Source organism: Rhincodon typus, unplaced genomic scaffold (genome assembly GCF_021869965.1).
Source record: "Rhincodon typus isolate 14 unplaced genomic scaffold, sRhiTyp1.1 hic_rhity00001386, whole genome shotgun sequence".
In the NCBI taxonomy this organism is placed as follows: Eukaryota; Metazoa; Chordata; class Chondrichthyes; order Orectolobiformes; family Rhincodontidae; genus Rhincodon; species Rhincodon typus.
This window is the reverse complement of record NW_025967024.1, coordinates 1-26063: the sequence shown is the minus strand read 5'-3', so window position 1 is coordinate 26063 and position 26063 is coordinate 1. Positions and strand designations below refer to the sequence as shown.

Sequence of the window (26063 nt, the reverse complement as noted above, 5' to 3'; positions counted from 1 at the left end):
GAGTTGTGGGTTTGCTTTCCCAGACATGCGTTTTGATGCAAAACTAGAGACCAGGGCGTGTTCAGCTTGGACCTGAGCTCCCCAGTAAGTTCAGCTGTCTCTGATGAGCAAGCCTTATCTACCTGAAACCTGGAACTGTTCTGGAACTCCTGAAGGTTTATTAATTTACACTTAATTTCGGAGATGAATTCGAAGATGTTCCTGACTGACTGGCCTGCCTTGGCCCTCAATAAGTAGCATTTGAAATTAGTATAGAAAGCAAAGGAAAATATTCTCTCTTTATGTTCGCTGTACCCAACGAGTGATGTTGCCAAGTTGTACGATATAATTAGGTCAGGGCGCAAACGCCAGTTCTGAAGATGGGTCGCTGAACTGGAAATATAATTCTGATTTTTCTCCACAGATGCTGCCTGGCCTGTCGAATTTCTCCAGCTCTTTCTGTTTTTGTTACAAACTGGAGGATGTAGTGAGAGGGGATGAGGCATCCTGTGTTTTTTGCGTGTATGTGTGTGTGTGAACTTTGTGGATATGTGATGTATCCCAGACAAGTATGTCTGCAAGAAGCGCAGCCGGTGACACAAGCTTGAGCTCCAGGTTTTGGAACTTAAGCAGTAGCTAGAGTTGCTGTTATTCATCCGTGAGATAAAGAACAGTGGATAGCTTGTATAGGGTGGGTGATCACACCACAGATTAGAATCATATAGGCAGAGAGGGAATGGATGACTATTTTTAGCTCAAGTGTTTCTTAATTCAAAAGGACTCAATATTTTTTGTTGTAAAAGAATATTTGTTTCAAGGATGAGTGACCAAGATATGATAGAATTTTACGTTATGTCTGAAAGTAAGGTAGTTCTTTCTGAAGCGAGGGTGTTAAGATTGGAATAAGGGAAATCATAAAAGCATGAGGCACGAGTTGCTGAGATGAAATTGGGAACATGAATTTAAAGGCCTGAATGTACACAGGCAGTGGGCAGTCTTTAAAGAACTGTTACATGGTTACAACATTTAGACATTTCTTCAAAGTGCAAAAGCTCAAAGATGGGCAGTTAACTGTGGCTGACATAGGAAGTTGAGGATTGTATATGATTGAAAGAAAAGGTTTATCACGTGGCCAGAAATAGTAATAAATCTGAGGATCAGTAGTTTCTTTTAGAATACATAAAAAAAAAAGACCAAGAAACTGATACGGAAAGGAAAAATAGAATAAAATTGCAATCTAGCAAAAAAATCCACAAAAATGAACGTAAAAGCTTCTATGGGTATGAGAGAAGAAAACTAGCTAAGATTAATGTTGGCCCATTAAAAGCAGAGTCAGTGTAATTTATTATGGGGAGTAGATAAATGGCAAAGAAACTAAATGATTATATTGCTTATTTCCACTGAAAAAGGTACAAAAAATCGATCAGAGCTAGACATTCAAGTGACTAGGGAGAATGAGGAGTTCAAGAAATTAGTAAGAATGTTGTACAGTACAAATTGATGGGGCTTAAAGTTAATAAGTCTACATTGATAGTTTACATCCTAGAGGACTTATGGAGGTGGCCAACCAGAAATAGTTGATTATCTTTCTTCTTTATCTACTAGATGATTATTTTCCAGAATTCCATAGGGTGTGGAATGATTGCTGCAGATTACAAACTTGGAAATGCCATCCACTATTTAGGAAAGGAGCATAGGGGAAAAAAAAACAGGAAACTACAGAGCTGTCAGCTTTACTAGGAAAAATGCTAGAATCTATCATAAAGGCTGTCATAAATGGACACCTGGATTAAAGATGATCTGATTGGGCATAGTCAGCAAGGATCTGTGAATGTAAAATTGTGTTTGGCAAACTCCTTGGAGTTTTTTGAGGATGTTGCTAACAAAATTGATAAGGGGAGTCAGTGAATGTAGAGTATTTGCAATTTAAAAAGGCCCCCCACAGGAGGTTGTTTAATAAAATTAAAGCGCAAGAAGTAATATATTGGCATAGATTGATTAACAGACAGAAAACAGAATAGGAATAAATGGGTCATTCTTGAGTTGGTTGGCAGACTATGACTAGTCGGCTAATGCAAGGATCAGTTACTGGCCCCAGCTGTTCACTATATATATCAATTATTCGGACATGGGGACCAAAGGTGATACCTCCAAGTTTGTAGAAGACACAAGTTGAGCAGGAATGCGCATGTGAAGAAGATGTTTACAGGCAGATTTGGATGGGCTTAGTGATTGGGCAAGATTGGAGTGCATGGTGGCTCACTGGTTAGCACTGCTGCCTCACAGCGCCAGGGGCCCGAGTTCGATTCGACCCTCCGGCGACTGTCTGTGTGGAGTTTGCACATTCTCCCTGTGACTGTGTGTGTTTCCTCTGGGTGCTCCGGTTTCCTCCCACCGTCCAAAGATGTGCAGGCTAAGTGGATTGGCCAAGCTAAATTGCCCATAGTGTAGATTAGAGATAACAAGGTGTAGAGCTGGATGAACACAGCAGGCCAAGCAGCATCAGAGGAGCGGGAAGGCTGACGTTTCGGGCCTAGACCCTTCTGGTGGGTTATAGGGGATTGGGTCTGGGTGGGATGCTCTAAGGGTCAGTGTGGACTTGTTGGACCGAAGGGCCTGTTTCCACACTGTAGGGACTCTATTCTATAAAAAAAGACATGGAAGCTGGAGTATAGTATTGGGAAATGTGAGGTTATCCACTTTGGTAGGAAGAACAGACGTGCACAGTATTTTTTAAATGGAGAGAGTTTGGAAAGAACTTGGGTGTCCCTGTCAATAAGTCACTGAATGCTGACATGCAGCTGCAGCAAGCTGTTAGGAAGGCTAGTTGAATGTTAGCCTTTATGCAAGGATATGAGTACAGGAGTAATGAAGTTTTGCTTCAGCTATGCAATCAAGTTTCACCAGTTTTGTTCCTGGGATGGCAGGACTCTGCTATAAAGAGGGATTGGTCAAACCTTGGCCTGTATCCTCAAGAGTGTTGAAGAATGAGAGATGATTTCATTAAAGCCTACGATATATTTAAAGCGATAGGGCAGATGAGGGTAAGATGTTCCTCAGTGGAATCTCGATCCGTGGGCACAAATTAAAAATCGTGGCGCTGCCATTTATAATTGTGATGAGGAGGAATTTCTTTACTGTGAGGGTGATGAGTCTTTAGAATTTGAATTTGAATTGAATGTATTCTCGTGCACTCAAGTACAAAGTACAGGAATACAGTGAAATGTGTACAATGTTGCCACACAGGGCACAGTCTTAGGTACTAAAATAGATTAGGTACAAGAATAGAGAAGTAAACAGAAAAGCTAAAAGTTCTGCATTACACTTCTTCATAGTATAAATTAGGAAGATAAATAAAGTTAAAAGATAAATGTTAGAGTCCTTCTGTAGCCTGCAGTCTCTCCATGCTGTGGGTTTTCCACACATGGGAGCTGTAGAAACTTAGTCTTTGTATATGTTTAAAGTAGAGGGTCCTTGCTTATCAATGGTGTAGTTATGGGGATGGTGTGGGTAAAAGACACCAGTATTTGATTAGTCATGATTGTATTAAATGGCAGGGCAGGCTCGATGTGCTGAATGGATTACTTCTGTTCCTTTGTTTAGTAAAATGAGAATAGTATATTGTCACATAGGAATAGTTTGTATTCAGTCCGTCTTATCCTGTTCAACTTATATAGTGAACACCAAGAATTGCATATGTGCTTTTTTATTACCTGGTGAGTGTATATTTACACTGACTGAACGATTGCATATCTTTGTTCAATGTGAAAATTAGGTGATACTATTATTTATGCTGTTTGCCCTATAGTTTAACATAGTTTCTCATTTAGTCATTGCAATAACTGATAAAATATTGAATTGATAACACAATTCACTGAATGGATTAAGGAATGCACAACAAAATCGGCAAAAATGGGACCTACTGTAGTTTGACTTGATTGCAGTTTGCTTTCTTCTTGAGGTTGACTTGACTGAACTTTACTTTCTTCATGGTCAACAACTTTTTGTGTTGCTTTGATGGATTTATTTATTTGATCTAAGTTGTTGGTCCATTCTTTGATGATCTTTTGGAGTTTTCCTGAAGCAACCCTCCTTTCAATGTCAATGAGTTCCAGTGAAGCTTTCTCATCACTGTTCAGGATTTTTCTTATTGTTTCATATTGTTTGGAAATCTGTTCTTTGAGGTTCTCTGCTGAGTTCTGCACAATTACAAGGATGTGAGTTAGAAGCATCAAAACCAAAAACTGAGTCATTAATGAAATATAATAGAATCAGACATAGAAAGGTTCAGAGTGCAGTTACATGCAGTTAAAAATCTGAGACTACCAGAATTTTTGTTTGTTTTTGTTTTGCTTGCTTGCTTGTTTCATAAGTGTGCATAATATCTGAGCTCTTACTGTAAGAACAGTGTTCCTGTTCTTCAAGGACTGCATGTGCGCTTCTACTTCATCTCTTTTAGTGTAGAGATCATGAAGAAACTGCTTTGGTGTAACCTGCAAAATAAGTGTAAAGAAAAATGATGAAACTGGCGTTACCTTCTTTGTGCTTGAATGTTTTTAAACTGTGGTTAATTTTACATTAATTGACTTTAAATTAAAATGAAATTGTAGTAGAATCTATCAGATCCATCAAAGGTTCCAAGCCTCAAGTAAAATCAAAATACTGCAGACGCTGGAAATCCGAAATAAAAACAGAAAGTGCTGGAGAAACTCATCAGGTCTAGCAGCATCTTCGAAGACAGGAAAAGTCCCGTAGAACTCGAACATTTTGAGACTATTTATGTTAGTAGCTCAATTTATTAATTCAGTTTCAAGTTCAAATTTACATTAACTCTACTTCTCTCTTTCTATTTTCATGATGTCATGAATCTTTCCATTTCGTGCATATTCAAATTTAATGTTGGGTCCACCAGGCTGAGCCCATTATCATGTTGTCAATGCTGTATTTCACCTATATTTTCACAGTTGTGCAGGAATGCCCAATCTCTGATTTCTCCCCACAGATGCTGTCAAACCTGCTGACATTATCCAGCAATTTCTGTTTTTGTTTTTGTTTATGATTTTCAGTATTCACAGTCCTTTTGGGTTTTCTGTATTGATCGGTGTATTTTGGTTCATTGACATTCATGACTCACAGAAGAAATGTAACACGTAGATTTAAATTTTAATTTTTCTATGTATGTTCAAACCATTGGACCAGAATACTGAGCTTTATTATGTTGACAATAATTCTTGTTCATATATTCTACTTGCATTCAAAATCTAAATGCCAACCCCTTCTGAGACTGTGAATAAGTCTCTCACCCTGATACTCTTCCTGTCCTGACTGGATCTCTGTCTGTGCTCTCTTACCACTTCTTTGTGTGGTCTAATGTTCCAAAATACTTTCTGTGGAGTGTCAACCTGGGCTTCATAGTAGCTTCCTTGCCTCGGAAAACCAGCTCTGAGAATTCCATGTCCATTTCAGAAACTTGAGCACGTATTTGCTGACGCTTCAGTGTCGTCAATTAAGTAAGTAATTAAACTGAGTCCTCTTTTACCCACTCAGTTGGATGTTAAGATCTATGTGAATATAGATCTATATTTTTCTTTGAGTAGTGTCACTGGATCTTAACATCCAACTGCGGGGGTTAAAGAGGACTCGGTTTAATTACTTAGTTAATTTCCTGGTCACTGTTTATTTGATTATAGAGTCCTACAGCACAGAAACAGACCCTTCAGTCCAACCAGTCCATGCTGAACATAATCCCAAACTAAACTAGTCCCACTTGCCTGCTCCTGGACCATATCTCTCCAAATCTTTCCTATTCATGTCTTATCCAAATGTCTTTTAAACATTGTAATTGTACCTACACTCACCACTTCCTCAGCAAGTTCATTAACCAACATCACTCAATTCCACAGATTTTCCCTAATATTTCAGAAAAGTAGTTCAAATGCTTCATACCTCAAAATAGTGAGTAACTTGAAGATGAAGTTTTTAATCATTGTCATCAGGTGATTTGAAAATGCTGTAGTGTTTTTACCATTTGATCTGCTATTCACCCTGCTGCTATACAAGTTCAGACTATATTTACCTGTTCAGTAGAATTTGTGATTTGCAGTGTCGTCATTAAAGAGCTTTCTTGGTATGTTACAAGTTGCTTTTCATTGAATGATTTCTTGAACTACAGTTATTATTGTTATATCAATAAACATGGCCTTCGATTTAAGTGAAACAAGTAAAGTAGATGAATGATTAGATCATTTATTTTCAGTGGTATTGTTTAATAGGATAGCAAGATATATAGATAATTCCTGTTCAAACAATGCCTTGGGTTTTCATGTACTCCTGAAAAAATTTATTGTCTCATCGGAAAATCACTATTTCCAATAATGCCACAGTTCCTCGGTCTGTATGGATTAAGTGCTGAAATCTAAGAATCCAGGTCTTGAGCTTGCTCTCTTTGAATTCTGAAATGAGAGTATTAAGAGCTATTTAGGTGATGCTGACCTGTGGTTAGTCAGGAGAAAATATAAATTGTGCAAGTATCTAATGATGTATGTTTAACTGACTTTTAAGAAGACTGTTCATTTTCTAGCTTTGCCTTTATTTATAATTTGGTTTCAAAGCTACAGTGGAACTAATGGCACACATCATTAGGTTGGCATCTTCAAAAGAGGGGCAGATTCATGGCTAAAAGCAAGCATCCAAAGGTTGTTGTCCGGGTTGTGTGGCTCTGACATAGCTTGATGAAAATGATGAATTAAACTTTCCACAGTTATATTTTGTTGTGTAAAGCACATATATGCTTTTAATGCCATGATAACTATTAATTATTGCTAATTAACCTCTTCGGCTTTAGCCATAAAAAGCCCAGCGTTCAAATATTTCAGAATCTCTTTATTTACTTTTCTATCTCCCCACCCACTTCATCTCTCTCCCTGGAACTGATCTATGTTGAATGAATCCACTCCAGTTTAAACCTTCTCCTCAGACTTGTGCTGATTATTTTCCAACCCTCTCAGTGTGCTTGGTTAAGGAAATGAACAGTCACTCAACTTGTTCACACAGGCAGTTGTCTGGTTTTCCTTCACTACTGTTAGGTAAGATGGTTCTTCCAGCAACTTGCCATGAAAACAACATGTAAAAAGCTAACTATGCAAGGGCAAGTTTCACTAACAACGGGTAATGTTAAGTTTTTCACTCCCGCAGTTTTGGCTTACTCTTATTCTGGGGAATGACTATGAGATTATTGGAGGCAATGTCTTCATCCCAACTTCATCTAGATCTTTCCTACATCATTAGGTTAGAATTTGGGCTGTTCACTGCTCATTTCACTCGCCAGTGCTTGGATTATGAAGTAGTCTGTGCTTTCATGCAGCAAGATGCAGCAAGATGTGGATGACATTCAGGTTTGGCTGATAACTGATAAATAATTTTGCAACAGTCAGATACCAGATAATAACCATCTTTGACGAGAGAGTCCACATAATTTCCCTGTGACATTGAATTATGCTACTATGGTCGATACCCTGAGGTCAACAATTTTCAGAGTCGGGAGTCATAATGGTCAGAACTAAATTAGCCTGTCCATATAAATGATATAGCCACTACAGGAAGGATGTTATTAAATTGGAGCAAGTTCAGAAAAAAATTACCAGGATGTTGCCAGGAGTGTATGGTTTGAGTTATAAGGAGAGGCTGGATATACTGGGACTTTTTTCACTGTAGGATGTTGATGGGTGACCTTAGAGTTCTATAAAATCAATAGGGGCATAGATAAGGGGAGTATCAAAGGTCTTTTCCCATGGTGGGGGAGTTCAAAACTAGGGGGCATATTTTTAAGATGAGAGGAGAAAGATTTAAAAGAGACCCTGAGGTGGTTCGTATGTGGAATGACTTGCCAGAGGAAATGCTACATGCGGGTACAGTTACAATATTTAAAAGACATTTAGATAGGTACATGAATAGGAAGGATTTGGAAGGAAATGGGCCAAATGCTAGAAAATAGGACTAAATCAGTTTAGGATGGACGAGTTGAACCGAAGGGTCTGTTTGCGTGCTGTATGACTCTAACTGTATAATAAATCAAACAGACTGAGTATTTTACAGTTGATGATTCATCCTCCTCTTCTGCTTTTTGTGGAAAGTGCATAGCTGGACAATTTTCCATATTGCTGCATAATGCCAGCACTGGAGCTACGCTAGAACAACTTGACTGGGGCACGGCTACTTCTAAAGCACAAGTCTTCAGTACTATTGCTGAATATTGTTGTGACCCAAAGCCTTTGCAATATCCAGTGCTGTTTCTTGACATCATGTAGAGTGAATCAAATTGACTGGGGACCTTGGGAGGAGGCAAAAATAGATCATTGATTTGACACTTCTGGTAGGAGATAGTTGCAAATTGTTCAGTCTTGCCTTTTACATTGGTGTACTGATCCCTTACCATTGAGGATGTGGATATTTGTAAAGTGAATTTTCTAATTGTCCACCACTATTCACATCTGAATGTGGAGGACTGCAGAGCTTTGATCTGATCTGTTTGTTGTGGAATTGCATAGCCCTGACTATCACTTGATGCTTCTGCTGTTTGGCATGCAAGTATTCCTGTTTTGATGTTTCACCAGGTTGACAATTCATTTTCAGGTATGCCTAGTGCTACTTCTGGCATGTCCTCTTCTTTGTTGGACCAGGCTTAATCCCCTAGCTTGATGGTAATAATAGAATGGGGGATATGTCAGGCCATGAGGTTGCAGATGATGTTGGAGGACAGTTCTGCTGTTGATGGCCCACAGTGCCTCATCGATGCCCAATTTTAAGTTGCTAGATCAGTTTGAAGATGTTTAGCACAGTGATAGGGTATGCTAAATGTGAAGACAGGACTTTGTCTCCACAAAGACTGTGCTGTAGTCACTTCTACCAATATTGTGATGGACAGATATATCTGCACCAGGCAGATTGGTGAGGCAATATTGTAATTTCTCTCCTGTTAGTTCCATCATCTGCCACAGACTCAGTCTAGCAATGATGTCCTTCAGGATTTGGCCAACCCAGTCAGTGGTGGTGCTGCTGATCCATTCTTTCTGGTAGATATTAAAGGCCCCCACCCAGAGTACATTCTGTGCTCTTGGCACCCTCTGTGCTTTTTCAAATTGGTGTTTAACGAGGAGAAGCACTGATTCATCAGCTGGAGGTGGAGTATAGGTAGTAATCAATCTGAGATTTCCTTGCTCATATTCAACCTGATGCTGTGAGACTTAATAAAATCTAAAATCAATGTTGAGAACTCGCAGGACAACTCTTTATCAACTGTGTACTGATGTGCTGCCACCTTTGGTATGTCCATCCAATGTCAGTGTTAAGCCATATCCAGGGATCATGATGGGACGTTGGCTGAGGGGAATGATTCTGACAGTATGACTATGCTGGGGCTGTTAATTGACTAGTCTGTATGACAACTCTCCCAATTTTGGCACAAGCCTCCAGATGTTAGTAAGGAGGACTTTGCAGAGTTGATGGGGTTGTGTAAAGTTGTCATTTCTGGTGCTTAGTTGATACTAGATAATCCATTTGGTTTTGTTTCTTTTTGATCTTGTAGCAGTTTTATTAATTGGAGATGCTTGCAAGGTCAGGGCACTCGAGTCAACCATTTTGCTGTAGAACTGGAGTCATGTACACACCAGACCAGCTAAAGGTGGTAAAATAACTTCCTAAAGAACGAGTTAACTAGATGGCCAGTTAATAATAGTTCCCTGGTCATTGTTACTGAGACAAGTGTGACGATATTATGACTTTAAGAGGTGTACTTTGTCCTGATTTCTCTTATGAAGAAAGTTTGAGACAGAGATGCTGATGAACAGTCTGCATAAAGCAATAAAGTAAACAGCTTGTGAGGCCTTTTTTTTAAAAAGTTGGAACAATAGAAACAACCTGAATGGGTGGGCCAAGCTTCCACAGAACCAGGATTTTTAGTTTTAGCTTTCTACAGTTGCTGGGATTTTGATGCTGGATGTGGAAGCTCTTATTTCTCTCTCTGTTACAGCTAAAAGCTAAGGTTCTCTTCCTGCTGCTAGAATTGTATGTGAGACAATCTATTTTACTGAATTTGTCTTTGCCAAGGGTGTGTTTATGGGATGTTACTATATCGGAACAGTTAATTAGTAGTTCGTATATCTATTATTTTGTTAAGCATTTCGATAGAGTTACAGTTAAGCCAATTCTTTATTTTTATTTTGTATTTTAACTGTGGTGTAAAAATAGTGTGTTTTGCTTAACCTTGAGTAGTTTGACCAATTGAATTGCAACTGGAACGCAACACCTTTACACTTACCTTTAAAATAGTCTAAACCCTAACGTTTTCTTATGTTCTAAATATATTTTGAGGGGGTTTGGCCTAGTCCATAACACGAGTTTTTAATTCCAGATTTATTAATTGAATTTAATTTCTACCAGTTGCTTTGGGGGAGATTTGAACCATGTCCTAAAATGAGCCACTGGATTACTAGTCCACTGGTTTTACTATTACTTCAACCCTGCCTTATCCTCTGTTGGAGCTGTAACAATACTTGGGAAGTCTTGACACTGGTCAGGACAAAGTAGTCTTGTTGACTGATGTATTCTGTTCATCTGTTTAAACATCAGTTCACTGTGTTGCTAATGTACAATGGCCACAATGAGAACTGTTGTCTGAATGCTTTGCAACATGTCCTCAAGGTTTTTCACTGCTAGTTTTCATATCTGGGACCTAAAATGATCGGGGCAACAGCATGTGCATACAACAATTTGTCAAGGGCAACTAAAGATAAACATCAAAATCCAAACCTTTACAGCAACACCTATGTTGCCAGAATTTAAAAAAAACCTACGATTTTGGTATCGATATCATCATTTGAAATTAGGTTTTATTTCTGCAGAATGTTAATGGTAACGCATGGAATTCATTAGTTTATGTTTTCTTTCCTGTACCTTTGCAAGTATTACATGTGCAAACTTGTCATGCTGCATACTTGACAGTACTGTTCTGATTAGCATTTATCTGAGTCTGGACATGCTTTTGGAAGAGGTGTAAAACTTAGAAAACGGCTTATTGATGTCCTGTGATATTGTACAAGGGAAAGTCAGCCAGATGTAGCATTGTTGTGAAGCGAAGTTATAGTGATCAGCACGTATGTTGTAATTCAATCCTCAATTTAAAATTGCAGTTCTGCTCAAAACAACACTACAAATATATTACTGCAGTGCTTTAAAGAAGCAGTATCATTTGTTGGGGTAACTATGTGTAGAAATGTTTCATCACACTGATCCCAATAGAGTTGATTACTGAGTTGTCTCAAGTGCTCTCTGCTCAAAGTGCAGGGTTTAAAACCACTATCTTGCACAGTATGTTAGGTAGTTGGTACAATTCTACCTACATACTTGTAAGTCAACACCTTAAAGCAAGGTTCTTGCCTAAAGCAAATGTATGGTTATTTTATAACCATGCAAATTAAGGAAAACATGAAATCCTACCTTTATAAAACACAGTGTTTATACCTAGGTTTCAAGTGTAACTCTGCTTTTGTATTTGAAAACAGCATGATGTGTTTATCAGATATTTTTTTCCTGCAATAATTTAAAAGGGCAGTTGCTCCCTTTTGAATTTCTAGCCTTTGGTTGACCATGTGACACAGTAAAATAAGCCTTATTAACATTATCAACACATCACTTTCACATTGCGACATGATAAAAGTTATGCATTTCAAAAATCTTTCCAAAATAAATCTTTTTAATGGTGCTAAATGCCACTTTAAAATTAAGTTTACTTGCATGGTTTTGCATCGCCTAAAGGAAAGGATAGCAAGAATGGGCATTATTAACAAACTAAAATTGAGACGCTTTTAGCTTCTTTGCTGCCACGAAAAGAGATTTTTTGAAGGAAACAGTACCTGTAGTAACAGCTGATCTTCACTCCTTTCAGCTGCAATCTGGGTTAGTGTTGAGGTTGTAGACTCTTGAAGTTTTTTGTCACCTGAATCTTGGTGCCTTATTAGTTCTGAATTGACTAGAGACATACTCTTTTCCTTTGGTGTCTTTGCACATGTGTTAGCATCCAGTACTGTAGTAACATTTGAACAAGTAGCATGTTGCTGTCGCCCAGGGTTAGAAGGAAATGGCTGTGTGCTTTCTGCCATTGGTGTCAGACTGAATGCAAGGGAATCAAGAATAACCTGCAGAGTTTGAACAAAAGGTAAACAGCTAGCTGCTGTCGGAATCATTCATGATAGAGGTGTGTAAGAATAAGTCAGAACAAAAACTCTTTCTTTTTAATGTTATCTTTCTTCAGGAGCTGTTTCTTTAATTTATCATTAGATGTTTGCAGAATAAATTTGACCAGAATTTGTATTAATTAACTTTGTACATGTGTGTTTCACCTCCCTTTACCCCTTCAAAAAAGTGGACTAATCCAGCTTGAATCCTTATGGTGATTAGCAACAAGTTTGTTGGAACAGAATTGTATGCTGTTGAAAATATATTCAAGCATAAATACCGCAATGTCAGCAAATGATGGGACAAGTTATGTTTAACTATCACAGGTTAATCAACAACATTTCCTGTATATTTTCACTGTAATTATTTAGCTTTTCATAGGATTATGCAGTTGAGAGACTGTTAATCTGGTTCTGAAATGATCACATGCTTGTGGAAAATTATTGACAAAATGAACATTTTAAAATGTTAAAACAAATTTGAGATGGTAGCATTGAACAGATTATTGCCATATGAACAAAAGTCATTTGATTTTACTTTGATAGGAGCTGGATAAAATTGCATTTTTCCAGACGATCAACTTCTCCTTATTTCTTTGCCAAGTTAAAAGCTTAAACAAAAACAAAGTTACTGGAAAAGCTCAGCAGGTCTGGCAGCATCTGTGAAGGAATAAACAGAGTTAACGTTTCAGGTCCGGTGACCCTTCCTCAGAGCTCAAGTTCTATTTGCAGCACTAACCAGTTGCTGTTCTTTTGTTACTAGCAGTTAATCAAGCCAATCCAAAGACGAAAATCCCAAATACAAACTGGAGAAGTCTTTGAATTTAGACTAATTGTTGGGGAGCATCTTTGGAAGAAGTAAAGTTGGCTAATTTTCTTTTCTGATGCTTAATTAATAAGGCAGTTGTGTTGTAAAGTTAAATTAAATCATGGAAATTTATAGCACAGAAGGGAGGCCATTCAACCATTTTACTGATCATAGCAATGAAAGAATTGTTTACTTTGTCTCTTTCCCTTGCTGTTTTCTCATACTTAATTATTTCCTTTCAAACATTTAATTCGTTTCCCTGTTAAACGATGTCACACTTTTGAGGCAATGGAACATTCCATCTTCTAATCACATTGTGTATAAAATAAAATCTCCTAACTTGTACCTTAACTATTTTGGTGATTGCTTAATATGAAGCTTCCTATTTGTTACATTGCCCAACACTAGAGGTAGTTCAATAAATTATACTTTATCAAGGCTTCTCATAACTGTTAGTGTTTTGAAACAATGTTTATTTAACCTTCTTTGCTTTAGGAATAGGAGTGCCATTTTTTCTCATTCCGCCTTTATAGGTTAACATATCACATCCTTGGTATCATATTGAATCTCTTCTGTGTTCAATTCTGACCTTGAAATCCTGCTAAATTATGGCATTTAAAAACTGAACACCTCTTTCTAACATACTTAACCAATGATTTGTACGTGTTTAACAATACCTCTTTGCTTGTCGCACTCTATCTTATTTTTCACATGAATGCCACTTTTTACATTCCTTTCATTCAAATATGTCTATTGGCCACTCCAGTGTTTTCTTCTTTGACTGATTCACTGCTGCCGTACTGCTTGTAATACTGTGTGTGTTACTTTTAACAATTACTTCTCTGTGGGAATCAAAACTTTCTTGAAAACCTATATGAGTAACATCCACTTTCTTTCGTTGATCAATATATTCCATTAATTCTGCAAGTCCGTGCTGCCAGTCCTTAAATAAGCTCTTTTGTCTGTGCAATTTAATTTGCAAATTTTAGTTTGATCTCTTTTCCGCCTTAAACTTCTCTCAGTCAGACTGACTAATCTGTAGTTATTTGGTTTATTCCTTTATCCCCTTGTAAACAAAGTTGTCATATTGGCATCCCTCCAAGCTTCCAACAAACTTGAATATTAATGATCTTTGAAAGATTGTGACCCCAACTTATAACTTTGACCTCTGCTGGCATTCTAGGAGGCATGTCATCAGGGCGTGTTGTTTTTCCATTGTGTTTCACCTTTTGTTTTAATACTGCTGTACTCAAACAGCCTGTAGTAGTCTGTGATTATTTTTTCCAGCTACGCCATCTCTTACTGATGTCATTTTTAAAATCATTTTATTTTGTATATGCTTATAAAACCTTTACCATTTTGCTTTATTTTACCCACCAAACTTCTCTAATCCCTTCTATTAGCCTGGTTAATTTCCTTTCTATCAGTTAAAGAGGTAGAAAAGTCACTTGATAAATATTTAACAAACCAATTGCATGAAAAAGTACTCCTGCCCTTTGGGAAAGCTCCAGATAGGCATTGCTGTTCTGTTGATGGCAGGCTATGGTTGAATAGGCAGGTTTGATGATGGCTGGATATTCTGAAGTTTGATTCGTGAGCCTCAGGGTTTATGAATTTTTACACCAATCTAAGGCATTGTGGGTATTTTCAAAAATCCACCCCATCTTTGCAGCATAGTATGAAGCCACAGACACAAAGCTGCAGTGTGGCATCAAAGAATAATAACACACTGAAGGAGGACATTTGGTCAGAGGGTAGCATTTGCATTCATAAGCCACCACATCCTGACTCAGAGGATTAAAAGCTTGACTAAATGCCCTGCAATTTCCACCTTTACTTTTCTCAGCAACAGATGATACATTTCAAAGGTCATTGGATCCAGTATCTCTACCTATTTTCACCTTATCCATTTCCTTTACTGTTTCCTGTTCCTTCACTGTGACATTTACAAAGTCATTTTTCATTAGTGAAAACAGATGTAAAATGTACCGTCAATTTCTCAGCCATGTCTCTGCCTACTCTTCTATTATTTATAAAATACTTCTGGATTCCGTTTTATGCCGCCCACCAATCTATTTGCATATGTTCATATTCCCCTCAATTTCTTTGTCTGCTGTCCGTGTACTTTTGGTACTCAGCTTGGTTCACTAATGAATAAGTCATCTGAAATTTATTATTATCATTTCTGAGGAAATGGGTTCAATGCCAGCTGATGGAATTTAAACAGAGAAATAATTGTTAAAATCTGATATTGAAAGCTAGTCGCAGTAAAAGTGATTTTTGGAGCTATCATCAGTTGTTGTAAAAACCCATTTGGTTTAGCAGAGGAAAGCTGCCATCCTTACCTAGTCTGGCCTACATAGTAAAGTCGTTGTCTCTCAACTGCCCTCTGAAATGGCAGGCGCTCTGTTTACATGCATTGGACAAATGGAGGCCTCTGATTAACATTTCATCACTGGATTATTTATTCAATTCCTAACAAATAGATAGTTACAGGCAATGAAGCAAAATGTGACAAATAGTAAGCTCTGTGTATTGACGTATCGTTTTCTCAGTTTGATGCATGCAGAAATCACCCTTCGTTCTTTATGTTCATTCTTAACTGTTCATAATCTAGCTTTCACATCCCGTAGTCCCATGCACAACTAGTAAGAATGCTTGTAATAATAAATATATTTTGTTTTCACTTTAGATATTCCCAGTTTTATTCAGAGGAGGAGTTTTGCCACTACAACATGTTTAATCATTATTTCTTTGGGGGAAAGGTAAGTACCAATACTTGGTACAATACTAATGTAGTTCCTTTGCTCTAGATAGGAACAAGGCAGAAAGCAGGCCAATTAGCTTAACATCTGTTGTATGGAAAATGCTAGAAGCTTTTATTAAGCAGAGCACTTAAAATCTTCATGCAGTCATTCTGACTCAATAATGGTTTTGTGGAAGGATAATTATGTTTGACTAACGTGTTAGAGTTCTTTGAGGGTAATAGGCTTTTCCTTTAGGATTGTTGTTCTGTGGAATTTTCTTCGGAGATAGGGTTGCTGATTATTTTCAAGACTGAGTGAGATTCTTGATTGACAAGGGAGTCAAGGAGTATAAGAACTAGATGTGAAGCAGAATTGAAACCACAATCAGATCAGCCATAATCTTATCAAATGACAGAGCAGGCTTTAGGGACTGAGTCGACCAGTTTTTCCTCATTTGTTGAGTGACACCTCATATTCCGCCTCGAGAGCCTACAGCCCAATGGCCTGAACGTAGAGTTCAGAGAGAGTAAGAACTGCCGATGCTGGAGTCAGAGATAACACCGTGTGGAGCTGGAGGAACACAGCAGGCCACGCAGCATCAGAGGAACAGGAAGAAGGTTCCCGACCCGAAACATCAGTTTTCCTGCTCCTCTGATGCTGCCTGGTCAGCTGAACATAGAATTCACCAGTTTCAAAATCTCCCACCCCCAGCCTTATCCCTTGTCCTACCCTCCCTCTCGTCCCTGCCTCCTTGACCTGATACAACCTGTCCATCATCTCGCCCACCTATTCGCCTCACCCTTCCCAGCAACCAATCCCCACTACCCCCTACCTGCATCCACCTATCGCCATCCCACCTACCTTCCCCTAACCCCACCCCCTCCTCTCTCTATTTATTGCCCAGCTCCCTTCCCCCGCCCAGTCCTGATGAAATGTCCTGACCCAAAACATTGACTTTCTTGTGCCTCTGATGTTGCCTGACCTGCTGTGTTCCTCCAGCTCCACACTGTTTTGACTCTGACTTCAGCATCTGCAGTTCCTGCTATCTCCGTAATGCAAGAGAAATCATATTTAAACCAGTACCCCGCTGCCCACTTCACAGAATCACAGAATTGTTAGAGTGCAGAGGAGGCCATTCAGTTCACCAATTCTGCACTGGCACCCTGAAAGAAAAATTCACCTTATTCCGCTGTCTCGGATTCCTGCAACCCTGCACCTTGTTCCTTTTCAGATTGTAATCTAATTCCCCTTTGAATGTTTCAATTGGTCTTGCCTCCACCACACTCTCATTCAATGCATTCAAAACCGTAACCATTCTCTGTGTTAAAAGAATATTTCAGCTGTTACTTTTGCTTCCACTGATAATTTAAATCTGTGCCCTCTCATTCTGAATCCCTTCAAGAGTAGGAACAGTTTCTTCGGATTCATTTTGTCCAGACACCTCGTGAATTTGAATGCCTTTATCAGAATCCCCTCTCAGGCTTGTTTTCCCCTAGGAAAGCAGTCCTAACTTCCCCAGAGGTCGTCATCTCTGGAATCATTCCTATACATCTCTGTACTCTCTCCTGTGTCATCAGATCCTTCTTGTAATGCAGCACCAAGACCTCCAACTGACGCCGAACCAGTGTTTCTATAAGTACAGAATAACCTCTTTATTTTTCTACGCTATGTCCCTATAAGTAAAGCTTCGGATACTCTATACTTTATTAACTGCTCCCTCAACCTGTCTTGCCTCCTTCAATAATGGATACACCAAGGTGTCTCTGCTGCTGTACCGTCTTTAGAGTTGTACGCTTTTTTAATCGTGTCTCCTGCATGTTCTTTCAGCAAAATCAATCACTTCACATTTCTCTGCATTTAACTTCTTCTTTCTCTTTCGTGGGATGAAGGTATTGCTGGCAGACAGTGTTTGTTGCCCCTCTGTTGTTGCCCTGTAGAAGGTGGTGGTCAGCTGCCTTCTTGAATCAGTGCAGTTCTTGGGGCGTCAAGAACAGTGTTCCATTATTTTGACCTAGTTACAGTGAAGGAACAGTGATATATTGCCGAGTCAGGATGATATGAGTCTTGACAGCGTGGTGTTCCCATGTGTGCGCTGCCATTGCCATTCTAGTGGGTAGAGTCATGGGTTTGGAAGGTGCTGTTGAAGGAGCCTTAGGAGTTACTGCATAATGCAGATGGTGCATACTGCTGTTAGTGCTGAAGGGAATGAATGTTAAGATGTGAGTCAGTTGTCAATCAAGTTGTCAAGCTTCCTGATGTTGTTGGAGCTACTGGTCCAGACAAGTGGGGAGTATTCCATCACACTCCTGACTTGTTCCTTGCAGATAGTGAACAGGGTTTGGCCAGTAAGGAGTTGAGTTACGTGCTGCACGATTCCTAGCCTCAGACCTGCTATTGAAGCAATAGTTTTTAAATGGTTAGTCCAGTTCAGTTTCAGGTCAATGATAATAGGGGATTAAGCAATGGTAATGCCATTGAATCTCAAGGGGAGTTGATTCATTTCTCTCTTGTTGGAAATGGTCATTGCCTTGATACTTTGGGGTTACTTTACTTTGCCACATATCCGCCCATTCCACCAACTCATTTCTGTGCTTTTTGAAGTCTGTTGTTCACAATGCTTTCTGGTTTTGGATTATCCACAGACTTTGAAATTGAGTCTAGGTCTTTGTTCTGTGTCAGGAAAAGCAAGATTCCAACACTGAGCCTTGGGGAACTCAACTGCACACCTTCCTTCAGGCTGAAAAATAATTCTCACTCATTGCTTTCTATATTCTGTCACTCCACCAGTTCCATATGCATATTGCCATAGTCCCTTTTATGCCTAAACTTTAACACAAATCTAACCTACGGCACTGAATCAAATATCTTTTGGAAGTCCACATACACCACGGTAATGTATATTGTCCTCGCCATCTCTGCTAACTCTTCGAAAGGTACCAGTATTCTTTCCTTAATAAATTCAAACTGGTTTTCTTTAATTAAACCACATTTGCTCAAGTGACTACTAATGTCCTGAATTATTCTAGAAGTCTCCCCACCTCAGAGGTTAAACTGACTGGCATATAGTTTCTTGTCTTTGTTTAAATCTATTATACAAGATTACAATGTTTGCAATTATCCAGTCCTCTGGCATTGCCTGGATCTAAAGAAAAATAAAAATTTATGATTTCCATTCTCACATCCCTCAGTATCTTTGGATGCACCTCTATCTGGTTCTGTAGCCTTATATCACAACGCATCTAATACCATCTGTATTTCGATTTTAAATCCTTCTAGCTACTGAATTACCTGTTCTTTCCCCATAGTCTACAGCATCACCGTACTTGGTAAAGACAACTACAATGTATTCCCTCAATAACCTTGGTATGCCCATTGCCACTATATGTAATTCTCCAGTTTGTTCCTTAATTAACCATGCTTCACTTTTCCCCATCTTTGTACTATTGAATCCCCTTGTCTGTCAGCCATCCTAATAAAAGGGAGCAATTGTGAAGTGTTTGCCATCAAGTACTAGGTGTCCGAGATCTGATTCAAAGCTGCCACATCCCAGGAATATTGACAATGAAGCTAACCAGCAACTTACCCAAGCGACAGTCAAGAATTAAAGAATATGTTTGTGTCAGTGGTTCTCCTGTGGGCTCCAGTGCACAAGTTGTTCAAACCACCTATTCTCTATAGCAGAGACAACAAGGTGCAGGGCTGGATGAACACAGCAGGCCAAGCAGCATCATAGAAAGGCTGACGTTTCGGGCCTAGACCCTTCATCAGAAAAGGGGGAGGGGAAGGGGGTTCTGAAATAAATAGGGAGAGAGTGGGAGGCGGATAGAAGATGGATAGAGGAGAGGATAAGTGGAGAGGAAACAAACAGGTCAAAGAGGCGGGGATGGGGCCAGTAAAGGTGAGTGTAGGGAGGGGATAGGTCAGTCCAGGGAGGACGGACAGGTCAACGGGACGGGATGAGGTTAGTCGGTAGGAGATGGGGGTGCGGCTTGAGGTGGGAGGAGGGGATAGGTGGGAGGAAGAACAGGTTAGGGAGGCGGGGACAACCTAGACTGGTTTTGGGATGCAGTAGTGGGAGGGGAGATTTTGAAGCTTGTGAAATCCACATTGATACCATTGGGCTGCAGGGTTCCCAAGCGGAATATGAGTTGCTGTTCCTCTATCCATCTTCTATCCACCTCCCACACTCTCCCTATTTATTTCAGAACCCCCTTCCCCTCCCCCATTTCTGATGAAGGGTCTAGGCCCGAAACGTCAGCCTTTCTGCTCCTATGATGCTGCTTGGCCTGCTGTGTTCATCCAGCCCTGCACCTTGTTGTCTTGGATTCTCCAGCATCTGCAGTTCCTACTATCTCCTATTCTCTATAGCACTTCTCTATAGTTGTTTCTTCAATCCTTGAATATGTTGTTTGAATCAAAGCCTTTTTCAGCTAGTAGTTTGTTTCAAATACATTGCCTGCAAATGCTTAATTTTTTTTGTGTGATGTTCTTCCACCTACATTCTATAGTTACTTCTCATCTTAGAATGATATCCCTTACTTCATGAAGCCTTGTCATGTGATACTACATTTTGATTTTGTTCTCTCTGTCACTCTTTAACAATCCCTTCATTTTCTCTTGCCCTCACTGTCTTCTTTCCTTTCTTGTACTTCGGTAAAAGTGATAATTATCTGTTCATGCACATACATAATTTATTTAAGTTTGTTTTATGCTTTGAGCGCTATTCATCCTTTTATCTAGTTTATCTTGACCGTTTAGCTTCATTTTACACCTTATTGTTTGCTGGGTAAACCAGACAAATTGTTGATTAATGGTGCTCGATGTTGCTCAAGTTCCATGCTATCTATTTAGGTCCTGATTTAATTAGAAACAAAATTAAACAATACATAAGGAAGCAAGTATTGATTTTTTTTTGTGTGTACCTCTACCACTTCTATACTGGCAGTAAGTGGCCACTTTTCTCCGTTTATTTGATGATGTTATAGCTGAATACACAAATTATCTGTATTCTGTGTGGCATCGAATTTAAAAGTTTGTCTTACCATGTTCCCTTTGTCGCTATCTGATTTTCGGAGATTTAGATCTCCTTTCTGTTGGTCTTGAGATGAGTCAATTATAAAACCGTTCTGTTCAAAATCATCAACCACAAAGCAGACAATGCAAAGGCTGTAGCTTTGTTATCCCTGTATACTTGCATGATTTCTATTCTGTTGTTCCTGTTTTGCTCCTCCTCCAATTCCCCAGATCAAAGGGAATATTGAATGTAAGTAGGTTGGGTTAAGCAGTGAAGAGGTTTATAAGTGAAAGATTTCCTTTTCAGTATAGTTAAAACTGAATCCATATGGTAAGCAGCATCAAGATGGATATTTTGAAATTATACAAGGAAATTTAAAGTTGATTCATAAACTATAGAACAAGGCCATTCAGCCCATCGTGTCTGCCTTCTACTGAACAAACTAGCCATCCATTCTAAACCCACTTTCCAGCACCTGGACCATAGCCTTGCAGTACTTCAGGTGCAGATAAGTGGAGGGTTTCCACCTTAACCATTGAACGGGACAGTGAATTCCAGACACTCAGCTCCCTCTGGTGTAGCATTTGTTGTCTTTACTATTGCAGTCCATTGCTGTAAGTAAACCCATTGTATTGTTACTTGGAGTTCCAGGATTTTGACCTAGTGACACTGAAAGAAGAGTGATGCATTTCTAAGAAATGATGACTTGTAGGTGGTGGTATTTCCATGTATCTGCTGTGCTTGTCCTTCTAAATATTCGTGGCTATGGATTTGAAAGGTGCTGTCTAAGGAGCCCTGGTGAATTTCTGCAGTACATCTTGTAGATGGCACATAACTGCTACTGCTGAGTGTCGGTGTTGGAGGGGATGAATGTTTGAGGATGTGGTGCCAGTCAAGCAGGCTGCTTTGTTCTGGATAGTGTCAAGCTTCTTGCGTGATGTTGGAATAGTCTATAATACTCAGGACTTGTGCCTTTTTGATGAGTTACTCGCCGCTGTATTCCTAGTATCTGATCTGCCCTTGTATCTACTATTTATAAGTCTAGGCAAGTTCAATTTCTGGTCACTGATAAACTTCAGAATGTCAGGATGTTGATGTTTAAATCTCCCCTCAACCTTCTCTGCTTTAAAGAGAATAATTATTGTTTCTGTGGGACACTCCGCATAATTGAAGTCATGTTCTATTTCTGACTTCTCAAGACTGTGTTGATCCCTTCCTTGCTTTCACATTAATTGTGACCAAATGTCCAGTCTTGAGGCTTGAATACGTTGCACAAAATCACCACTTTGCATGAGAAGATCCCTAAAGCTTTGTGCTTTCTGTGCCTCAAAAGGAGGGAGAAGTCAAAGCAGCACAGTTCAACTTGAATTAAACTAAATTGGATGGAAGTGTATATTTTCATTGTTAATTTTGTTTTCACACCACTCCCTTTTATTTACGCCCAGGAGGAAATTTAAAAATATCTCCTTGTAAGTAAGGACAAAGATTCGGATATCTTCTTTAGTGATTTCATTTGCACGTAGCGTTACATTATTTTGTATGCTTCTAAAAAAAATGCATTTTATCTGAGTCTTACAAGAATTACTCTATACAAAGAGAAAAACTTTTAGTTTTATGGTGTATTTAACGAGGTATTAATGGTACTATCCAGTTAAAAGGCAAAGCCAATGGTCATAAAATTATAATAATTGTAAGTCAAAGCATTATCATTTTTAATACTTATTTCATGTATCTTTTTAAAAAAAAGTAGTTGTCTGTACAGCTGTACAACATGTTGGAAACTGATTTGCTTTACTTACTTTTCATAGCCAGCCTTTGAAACATTCCGAACGTTCTTATGTCAGAACAAGGGAGAGTCTGTTGTTATGGTGACTGACCCACCATTTGGCGGCCTAGTGGAGGCTTTGGCCCACAGCTTCAAAAAGATTGTTGGTGAATGGAAGACTTCACGGAATAAAAGTATGGAATCTCAGTACAATGAGTATTTAAATGAATGGAATAGGAATATTTTGTACTTGGGAATATAGAAACATCTAAGCCAGACAGCTCCTCAACCAAGCTCATCATTATTTAATTTGTACAATGAAAGAGGGTATCTTAGTTAGTCCTGATGTTCATCTCAATTCCAATTATGTGCCTTTACTCATCCACATCCCTTGATCACCAAACTTCAAATGTATCTGTCAACCATAGTTCTTGGAAACTCCAAACTGTTGTCACATTGACAGCTTTTTGGGGCAGTATGTTCCAAGATTTCGACTACCTTTACATCAGAAAGTACTTTACTCCTGAATGGTTTAGTCCTAATTTTAATATTTTGTTCCTTTTGTTGTTTATTTCTGCACCAAAATTAATAGGTTCTCCAGATCTATCTAATCAAATGCTTCTATGATTTTGATCACATCTCTCCTCAATCTACTATATTTGAGCAAAAATAAGAACATTTATGGAGTCTGTCTCTAAGACTCAAGTTTTTAGAGCACAGAAGGAGGCCATTCAACCCATTGTTTCCAAGCAGGTCAACAACATCTGACTGCGCTAATTCCATTTTCGCACTCTTGACCCATAGCTCTTGTGGCTATGATAAGGCAGATGAATTTCTAAATACTACTTAAATGTTACTGGAGCTTCTGATTCACCCACCCTTTCAAGCAGACTTTCAGGCTCCCAATATCCTCTGAGTGGGGAAAAAAAAATTCTCTTCGATTCTCCTCTTAGCTTCTATCTATTACTTTAAATCTATGCCTTCTGGTATTGACCTGTATCCTTATGGAAGTGCCTTCCTAACTACCTGTCTGTGCCACTCATAATCTTAAGTACCTCAGCCAACCTTAAGTACCCTCTTAACCTTCACTGCTTTAAGGAAAACAGCCTCATCTTATCCAATCTTTCCCATAGACCCTTGACCCATGCAGCATCCTGGTAAATCTCCTTTGCACAGTCTCTTAGTATAATCATATCCTTCCTATAACGTGGTGACCAAAACTGCACACAGTATTCCAGTTGTATCCTAACCAATGTTTGTTTATACAGTTTTAGTGTTGCCTCCTTGCTCTTGTATTCTTTGCCTCAGCTAATAAAGGCAAGTATCCCATGTGCCCTCTTAACCAACTTTTCTACCTGCCCTTCAGTCAGAGGTGGTGAATCTGTGGAACTCAATACCACAGAAGGTTGTGGAAGCCAAGTCTTCAAGTGTGTTTAAGACAGATATGGGTAGGTTCTTGATTAGCAAGGGGATCAAGGATTACCCGGAGAAGGCAGGAGAATGGGGTTGAGAAACATCAAGTTGGATCGAATGGCCAAGCGGACTTGATGAGCCAAATGGCCTAATTCTGCTCCTATATCGTACAGTCTTGTAATATGATGGCCTTGTGGAAATCCAAGTACATTACATCAGTGGACTCCCCTTTATCCACAGTGCAAAGAATTTCAAAAAATTGCTTTGGTTTAATTTAGTTTATGTCTACAGTTATTGAAGAGGTAATATTTGTCCCACTTTCTTGTTCTTTCTCCACAGCCCTGCAACTTTGTCCTTTTCAAGTGTTTATGCAGTTATCTTTTTGAATTTTTCTTTTGAATCTGCTTCTTTCATCCTTGCAAGCAATGAATTACAGACTTACTAACTTGCTGAGTTTAAAAAAAAATCTCAACTTCTGTTTGGCCCATTTCCCTTTGAAAGAAAAATTTTAACTTCTCAGCCTTTATCAAATCACAACAGTCTTCATAATTGGGCTTAGAAGATTAAATTACAAGGAACCCAAGGCTATTACAGCTTAGTATCACACCCTGCGCACATTTACTGAAAGAATGTGGAGTAGTTACTATAATTTGTGTTGATCTTTGTTTATTTGAAATCTACGCCATCAGTAAATATTTGTAAAATGGTATTGACTAGTAAATAAAATAGACTGAATTAGCAAATGTCAGCTGTAAAGAAAGCAAGAATAATGGGCAGTGATGTAGATAAAGGACTATTTCTCATTTGACATTCATTCTGAGCAGCCTGGCACTTCAGTATCTTCCAATTTTGTTTTCATTTAGTTGAAGATGAGGAGTTGCCAATATTTTGGATTTTTCCATACTTTTTTGAACCTCGTATTCGGCAGTATTTCCCAACGTTGAACATGTTGGATTACCAGGTGAGGAGCTTTGCTGCATGTTCAATATTCTCACTATTTGTAAACTGAGATCAGTGAAAAATTGCCGCACAACTTAATCTGCAACTAGGATAGTTTTGATGGTCTCTGGGCACGCAACATTTATAATATGTTAAAGAAGTGCAAACAACCCTTGTACAGTCTTGCATTTTTAAGTGAGGCTGTGTACAGAATTACTCACTTAGACGCTGAGTTCTTTTAGCAACACAAGTGTTGAGTTTGTTCACATTGTATTCGTACTTGATATCACTTTACCTCTGGCTGGTGAAGCGATGCACCGTACAGTTTGCCTGTGGGTAGACAAATATCAGAAGGGTCCTGTGCCAGAAGAGGCCTGACAAGGAAAATAATACTGTATGTGCACCTCAAGGACCAAATATACTACTCTGGGCCCGCCAGGAAATCTTGCCCCTCTCACGATAAGCTTCTCTTTCCCTCCCTCTCCCAAGTGATGCCTGTCTACCTTTAAATGTGAGTGCTTACCTCCAGGCCCAGGAGATTTCCCATGGAAACCCCCGCAACTTCTGCCTTCTGCCAAATCCTGCTCTCTAGTTTGGGATTAACAGGCTGGAAAATTTTTAATCAGGTCAAGTAATGGTATAATGAGGTTAAAATGGCTTCTACATCAGACTGATAAGGCTGTAGGCGTTTATTGCTTCGTGGACAAGTCCTGTAACAGATTTGAACCGTATTGCAGAATTGCTTGACACTCTTGGGCTCGGAAGTTAATGTTTCAATTTCCATTTCAGCTGTTGTTTTACCCTTTGCAAGTAAAATTCCTTATTGTTGTTGAATTAGGAACAGTTTTGAGCTGGGTTTTCTCAGGCGGTTTAATATTGTGGATATAGACTTTTATGCTAAGAGTCTGTTCTCTGCTGTCTCCTCTGTTGGAGACCCTGCCCTCCATTGCTTTTGATCATTCTTCATTTCTTCATATGTGGAACTTAAGGCTGTGGAACTACTACAACCCTCATAGCTTGGGTTTGGCAATTTAACACATTTCCTTTTAAGGTGTGTGGAAGAACCAGAATTTCTTCATAGCCTTTGTCAATTTAATAAAATATTTAGTGTTTGCCCTGGGGCATACTTGGCTTGGGATTGCAAGATATATGATATGAGTGCAGCTTT

At 39.0% G+C, this 26063-nt stretch overlaps 2 protein-coding genes across 2 annotated transcripts; one reads left to right on the top strand and one right to left on the bottom strand.

The window, feature by feature from the left end:
- Positions 1–3683: 3683 nt before the first annotated feature.
- Positions 3684–25679, bottom strand: LOC109932556. Its single transcript, XM_048592524.1, has 4 exons — positions 25117–25679; positions 11889–12170; positions 4377–4472; positions 3684–4178 (listed from the first exon to the last, which is right to left on the bottom strand). The coding sequence occupies exons 2-4, from the start codon at positions 12132–12134 to the stop codon at positions 3810–3812; spliced, it is 711 nt and encodes a 236-aa protein (XP_048448481.1). The 5' UTR covers positions 12135–12170; positions 25117–25679; the 3' UTR covers positions 3684–3809.
- On the top strand, positions 15701–24956 carry LOC109932555 (zinc finger, CCHC domain containing 4; the record flags this gene model as incomplete). The annotated part of the gene is made up of 3 exons (XM_048592525.1): positions 15701–15782; positions 22587–22737; positions 24820–24956. Coding segments are annotated over exons 1-3 (318 nt in total), but the record flags the coding sequence as incomplete, so codon positions are not given.
- Positions 25680–26063: the final 384 nt, after the last annotated feature.

Coding starts and splice junctions, on each gene's coding strand:
- LOC109932556 (XM_048592524.1), bottom strand. CDS start 12,134: ATGGCAGAAAGCACACAGCCATTTCCTTCTAACCCTGGGCGACAGCAA. Junction 4,473..11,888: donor AAGATCAGCTGTTACTACAG/GTACTGTTTCCT, acceptor CTTATTTTGCAG/GTTACACCAAAGCAGTTTCT. Junction 4,179..4,376: donor ACAGGAACACTGTTCTTACA/GTAAGAGCTCAG, acceptor GTAATTGTGCAG/AACTCAGCAGAGAACCTCAA.